We start from the raw sequence: 7,309 nt of genomic DNA on the forward strand, positions 1-7,309 counted from the left end.
GCCATCTCGTTTGACGGCTGCTAGTAGGCTCATGACGAGGCGTCCTGCGCTGTTGTCGAGAAGGTATCGAGACCGCTCTCTTGCCGAGAGCATGATCATGTGCGTTGTGTGTCTGCGTATTTCATGAGTCTAAGGGGCAGGAGAACTTCCGAATGCGGCGCTGTACAGCCGTTTTTTGATGCATCCGACGCGCAGGTTGTAGCCATGGAGTTCCCCGTGCTGATCCCCGATGACTTTGCCGCGGCGCAGTTGCCGCAGCTCGCAGAGCTGCTGCGCATGCAGGTGCAGGATGTCTCTCCCGCCTTGTTGCAGCACATGTGGGAAATCCTCGCAGGGGGTGTTGCCCCGCATAAGGAAACGACCATCGACTCCACAGCTGTAGAGAGTCTCCGTGACTTTGTTGAGGCAATCGTCGAGCCGCTTCACACGCAGGAGAGTTTCTGCAGCGCTAGACCCCTGATGGAACGCTTTGTAGACGCCTTTGTAACCCGCGCTTGCAGCAGCAGCAGCTGCAACGCCTCCGCCATGAGTGATGACGGTAACAGAGCAGGAGAGCCTCAGTCCTTTCTGCTCTCTCAGAATCGCAGGGAAACAGTTGCGTTTTCACAGCCCACCTTCCTTGGGGATGCTGACGCAGCTGCGCGATCTGCTGCTGTTTCCGCGGAAGAAACAGCTGCTCCTGCTGTTTCTCCCCATACTCTCGATAACCCCTCCTCCGCCTCCGTGCAAAGGAAGGAGAGATCTTTCGGGGGAGAGAAGCCTGTGGCTGCTTCTGCTAGGAGCACTGGGGGTGCAAAATCAGCGAGCGGCGGAGATGGCAGCAGCAGCAGCAGCTGCAGCAGAAGCGGTGTGGGGAGCTCTCATGCAGAAAGACACAGCGAAAAGCAGCGTCAAGCACCTCCTCAGAGACAGCGGCCGCAGATGCAGCAGCCGAAGAAGGGAATATATCCCCAGCAGCAAGAAAAAAAACAGCTTCTGCCGAGCAATCCGTCAACTCAAACGCACCGACCACAGGAGATGCCCGTCCAGTACCCTGCACATGCGCCACAGAATTCAGTACCGCCCTTAAACCACCATCTGCAGAAGACGCAGAAGCAGCAGCAACAGAAGCAACAACAGAAGCAAGAGAAGCAATTGCTGCTGCCGCAAAAGGGGAGAACACAAGACAGCATGCCACCTTCTGCGGAGGAGTTGCTTGAGGACGTGGGCTGGGCAGAGGCACCCCCCCCAAGAAAGCGGGTGCCTCGCAAGCAGCAGCAAGTGTTGCAGCGATTCGGAGTTGCTGTTGTATCTGCAGCGCCAAGCAGTTGCACTTCGAGCAGCAGCAGCAGCCGCTCTCAGACGGAGCATGCAGGCAGGCAGAAGGCAGGGAAGCTAGAAGCCTCTCTCCCCGCAGCCAAAGCAGCTACTGCCCACTGCCTGTGCCTTGGCGTGGATCATGGAGTGTATGGCGTGTGCTTGAGCTGCGGCTTGATTCGCTGCCACTACGACATCAGCAGCAGTGGAGAGTCTGTGCAGCATGCCCCTCGGTGTTTGTTTTGCGGCAACGACATTGTGCCTAGTAGAGGTCTCACCGCGCTTTCTGCTGCCGTGAACAAGCAGCTGATCGAAAGCAGGAGTGAACTCGCACTGCTGCAGGAAGAGGTTCAGCAGCAACAGGCTCACCAGCAGAAGCTGCAGACGCAGCAGCCAACGGAGGCGATCCAGGAGCGCCTGAGACGGCTGCAGCAACAGATTGCCGCTGATGAGGCTCACCTTAAAGGTAGGTCCCCAACTTCTTTTTGCTGCTGCTTAACAATTGTCGTTAAAAAGCCTTCGCCACTTTGCCTCTTCCTCCCTTCCTTCCGCACCTTCCCTCCTCACAGCCACCTGAGAGGCTGTGGGGTTCCTCCACGGCCAGAGATGCGCATGCACACGTGGGGAATTTCTGCGTTGCTGTTGTACGGCGGCTGCTGCTGTGCATGCTTCTTGTGGAGGCTCTCGCTAAGCGCTTGTTGCACTGCTTTTCATGATGTGACGGTGACAGCTGCCCCTGTGTTTCTTCAGCCTTGCGGCTGCACCGCCGACTAGTGGTGTGCGACTCGCAGTCACAACAACAAACAAAAATTTTGGATCTGAGCAGCTGCTGGTTCGACGCATCTGCCGGAGCCAGAGCGGAATCATCTCGCGCAGACGTGTGGCTGTCTCCAGCACGGCGAGAAGAGAGGGCCGCCTTGCTTCAGCGTCTTACGAATGCGTTCAACGCAGAAAAAGGTAGAACTGTAGGGAGTACTGAGAGAGATAGATAGAGACATATAGAGACAGATATAGAGATAGATATATATAGAGAGAGATAGACACACATTTACGCACCTTTACACACATACACATTTACACGCACACATACACATTTACACGCACACACACCTTTACACACACACACACATTTACACACATACATTTACACACATACATTTACACACATACACATTTACACGCACACATACACATTTACACACACACACACACACATTTACACATACACACACACCTTTACACACACACACACACCTTTACACACGCACATACACATTTACACACACACATACACATTTACACACACACATACACATTTACACACACACATGCACATTTACACACACACATACACACATTTACACACATACACACACAAACACACATTTACACACACATACACACATTTACACACATTTACACACATTTTCACACATATACACACATTTACACACATTTACACACACATACACACATTTACACACATACACATATGTACACACACACACATTTACACACATACACATATGTACACACACACCCCTAAACAGAGAGAGAGAGATCCTTGAATTTCGTGGGAGCGTTGAATTGAAGTGCTCCGCCACGGCCTGCGGTGATGTATGATGTATGGCGTGGCGTTGAAGATGGCGAGGCGCCCATCGCGTGCGGTGTCTTCTCGCTCTCTGCCTCCAGCTCAGCATGCGAGCACTGTTGAAAAGCCTTCGTTTGCTTGTTTCTGCCTGCTTCTTTTCGACAACACGTCGTTCACGTAATTGTTCGCGTGTATTCTTTGAGAGCCCCACTGGGGAGAAGTCGGCGAAGAGCCCCCGCAGAGCATCTGCGGGGGTTCTTTGCTTCGCGTTGAGCCACGAGTGCATGCACGCACCAACCCTCTCGAAGGGTTTGTTTTCTTCAAAGGCTTTTGCATTGCTGCGCGTCAGGCGTGTCTGCCTCCGTTCCCGCTGCCTGCACTGCTGCAGGCCGTGCGAAGCTCACGTTCGACTTTGAGGGGCGTCGCGTGGTTGCGGAGTCTTCGACTTTGCCAGAGGAAGCCGAGGCGTTGCTGAGAGCCTTTGACGAGCAGTGCCAGGAGGAGAATATGCAGGCGCAGCAGCAGCAGGATGCGCGGCAGTCGCTCGCAAAAGAGGAGAGAGACCTCGCGGAAAGGAGCCCCAAGAGAAGCCCACGATCGACTCCTGCAACTCGCGTGCGGCAGCGCATGCAAGAGCAACGATGGCCAAAGCTGGAGGCGGGAATGCAGCAGCAGCAAGAGGCTTCTGCTACTGCATGGCCCTCTCTTGACGCTGACAGGCAGCCGCAGCCGCAGCGGGAAGGGATGGATGACACCCCACTCGTGAGGCTTACGCCTGTCGAGCAGTTGCAAGAAGCCTGGAACGCCATGGTTGAGAGAGAGACAGCTGCAGCAGACGAGGAGCAGTCGCAGCTGGCAGCAGGAGAAGACTCCTCGCTGCAGCTCCTCGCTGACACGTCCCTTAGGGGCTTTGCACGCCTCTTGCTCAAAGACGTCTACGCAATCGCACGACCGCAGAAGCGCGCATCCAAGTCAGCGGCAGCAGCAACACGGCCAGGTGGAAAAACAGCAGTAGTAGGAGTTCGAGCCGTTTCGAGCTCATCAGAGGCAGAAAAAGCGGCGAAGACACCGCCGATCGCGAAGGATGGCAACAGAAAGGCAGGAGCTCAAGAGGCAGCAGGAGCTCAAGAGGCAGCAGGAGCTCAAGGGGGAGCAGGAGCTCAAGAGGCAGCAGGAGCTCAAGGGGGAGCAGGAGCTCAAGAGGCAGCATCACCTAATGCGGCAGACGCAGCAGCATCTTCTGCTGACGTCGAGGAGGAAGGCGCACTTCGTGGGCGCTGGCGTGCAGAGTTGTCTGTGCAGCAGCAGACACTGCTTCAACGACTGAGGGAGGCTCAGCAGCAGCGCGAAGGCTGCGAGTCGGCAGATGCACCTGCGGTATGGGGAATGCAGCACTTAGAGAAGCCTCAACAGTGGTCGGCGTATAAGGGGGGAAATCTCGGTGACAGAGTCTTTCGTGTGGGGGGCCCCCGAAGCGAAGGTTCTGCCTTTGGCGTTGCCTGGGGGCCCCCCCTGGAGGACGATGAGGCAGCTGCGGATGCGGAGACAGCCGAAGAGCACTTGTGGATAAGCCTGAGCACCGCTGCAGACGGCTTTGGCGTCGAGCAGCAGGCAGCGGAAGATGCAGAGGACGCTGGAGTTTGCCTCACCGTGAGCCAGCCGCATGCCTCCCTGATTGTGAGCGGCTTTGTCACCAAAGAAGTCAGGAGTTGGCTTTCTGCATACCGCGGCAGGTACATATTGGCTCGCACAAGCGCGAGGGGCCCCTGGGGGCCCCCTGGCTCTCCTGGTGTCTGGGCTGTCTCTTCGAGGAGAAAACGGCTTTGCGCATGCGACTCGTGGAATTTTCTGGCAGGGCATCTGACGAGCTTGCGCGTTCAAAAGGGGGAGGTGGGGTGGGAAAAATTTGCATGTTTTTTTGAGCATTGTGGGGTGGAAAAAAAGGCCTTTATCGGACCTCCCCAGAATTCTGCTCTGGAGAAAGAAGGGGGGGAGGGGGGCCTCTCTCTCCTCCGAGCCGTTACTGTGGAGGGATGACTTTCTCCCCACTGCCAGAGCCTCTAGTGACGCTTGACTGCCTCGATGGCTACGCTTCGAGAGGCGAGGGCTGGTGAATTGCGGGGTGCTGTTTGTTTTGTCTCGATGCGTGTTCCTCAGGCTGTGGATTCATGCGGCGGAAGCAGCTCCAAGCGGCGCTGCTGTTTCTGCCGCTGAGGCTCAATGCGAGCGCGAGGCTTTGCAGGCTGTCTCAGCTGTCTCCTCTGTAGAAGAGGGGGGCCCTTCACAGCGGCCTAGACTGCCCCCTTTCCCAGAACGCTATCCAACGCGCTGCGTGGTGGGTTGTGTGCGGCTCACAAGTTGCCTGCCAGCCTCGGTAAGCTCTTCGCAACGCCTCACACGTGCATGCGGGGATATACATGCAGTTGTAGGCGTGTTCGCTTTGCAGGTTCGCAGTTGCGGCTGCTCTCTTTAGGGGGATATGAGGGGAGGGGGCGATTTGTATCCGCCTGTTCGTGCGATCTTCGCACGTACCCTGTTGTGCTTAGTGCTGCGTGGAGCAGCACTAAGCCCTTCTCTTTCGAAGCTGCCCTCTCCTAGAGGACGCCGTCTTCCCTTCTGCAGCAGACCGTCCCTCCTTCCTTCCTTCATTCTTCCCCCTCCCCACCCTACCGTTCATCTGCGCCGTCTGTGTGCATGTCTTTCTACAGACGAAAGAGGGTTCCGAGAGCGAAGCCTTCCTTTTCTGCTTTGAGCGGCCTCAACTCTTGCGCGTACCCCTGAAGGTTAGCAGTGTCTTGTCTCCGTTGTGCGCGTATATACATATGCATACATACATTCATGCATACATACATTCATGCATACATACATTCATGCATACATACATTCATGCATACATACGGCTGTGAGCAGCCGCCACATGCGCGTTTTTTCCACGAGATCGCATTTCGCCGCCGCCTCCCCTGCGAAAGTGGGCACCCTCTGTAGTTGCTATATGCGTTGCTGTGAGTGGTGTGTGCCAAACAGATAGGAGGAGGAGAACGCTTCTGGTGTCTGCCTAAGAGCCTCCTTGGCACCCTCCAGGCCTCTTTGCTGCCTCCGCGCTGGCCAGCCTTCTTGAATCCGTGTTAAATGGAGGAAGCAGGGGGGTTCATTAGGGCGGCTTCAGCCGTCAGATAAGCTCCTCCTCCCTCCCCATAGCCCTTTTTGCAGAAAATTTCGAGCCGCGGGATGTCTCCGTGTAGTCGTATTTAGTGTGCCGCTTCGTCTTGCGTCACGTATTCTTCTAGCAGCACGCCTCGCAAGCCCAGCGAGGCTTCGAGGCGATAACGCCTCTCCAAGGCTTTGGGAACCCCATAGCCTTGAGGAGACTCCGTAGGCTCTTAGGAGGTGTCGCGCGAACCAGACGTCTCCTGTGCTCCTTGGGAGCTGCCACTCTTCAAAGCAGTGCGCACTTTAGCGAAGTGCTAACCCAACCTCTATAGGGGCCCTCACCATGCATCACGGCTTGGCAACTAAATGTGTCGAGTTGCGCCAGGTAGCTCGTGGTGAGGCTGGAGGCGAACAGCGCGTCAACCGCTTGCCAGCAGTGATGCTCTGTGCCTTCAAATAGTATCGGGAGGCAGGGGAGGCCGTCCTCCTGGAGAGGGGCTGCTTCCCATCGGTGTGTTGATCGTCTAGCTGCGTTCCCCAGCGTGCCTGCTGTCGAGACACCCCGGAAGCCCCGTGTATTGACACTTAGAGGGTAAAAAGCGAAGCGAAATTCCGTTCTGCCACTCAGGGGACGACGCTTTTAGGAGGGCAGTCGTTGGGAGCGCATTGCTGCTAACGCAGCAACAGGAGTCTGGTTCTCGTTGCACTCACTGCGATAAAGCGAAACTCGAATCGTTACAGAAGACTGTGGCTCCTGGCAGTTGTTGGACTCAGCCTCTACGCTGGGGAGCCGCAGGTGTTCTTCTAAGGAGCAGCAGCATTTCCACTGGCTGGAGCCTTCTTCTCCAGAGCCCCCCACAGCGGTAGTAGATGCGCTAGGAGCAAGGAGGCTGGCACCTAGTACCCCGCCGCTCTGCGGCAGTAACATCTACAGCTACGATTACATATGGGAATGGTCGGCTTCGCAGAGAACTCGCACGAAATATCTTTTCTGCAAGCATGTCCTTCAACGTTGGCCAAAACAGCGTGTGTGTGTGTGTGAGTGTGTGTGTGTGAGTGTGTGTGTGTGTGTGTGTGTGTGTGTGTGTGTGTGTGTGTGTGTGGGTGTGTGTGTGTGTGGGTGTATGTTTGTGTGAGTGTGTGTTGTGACGAGGTTGTGTGGTGCAGGGTGTGTGTGGTGTGGTCGGGGTGTTGGGGGAGTGGGTGTGAGCTTTTTTTTTTTTGTGGGTTGTTTTTTTTTTTTTTGTGGTGGTGGAGTGGTTTTGGTTTGGT

General features: G+C 55.8%; 1 protein-coding gene across 1 annotated transcript; it reads left to right on the forward strand.

Moving 5' to 3' along the window:
• Positions 1-204: 204 nt before the first annotated feature.
• On the forward strand, positions 205-6,016 carry LOC34622622. Its single transcript, XM_026334073.1, has 8 exons — positions 205-639; positions 736-1,762; positions 2,047-2,253; positions 3,276-4,009; positions 4,091-4,620; positions 5,045-5,150; positions 5,596-5,674; positions 5,916-6,016. Exons 1-8 carry the CDS (start codon positions 205-207, stop codon positions 6,014-6,016), a joined length of 3,219 nt encoding a protein of 1,072 aa, XP_026189858.1.
• The last annotated feature ends 1,293 nt before the right edge of the window (positions 6,017-7,309 follow it).

This window comes from Cyclospora cayetanensis, unplaced genomic scaffold (assembly GCF_002999335.1).
Source record: "Cyclospora cayetanensis isolate NF1_C8 unplaced genomic scaffold, CcayRef3 CcayRef3_contig_351, whole genome shotgun sequence".
Taxonomy (NCBI): Eukaryota; Apicomplexa; class Conoidasida; order Eucoccidiorida; family Eimeriidae; genus Cyclospora; species Cyclospora cayetanensis.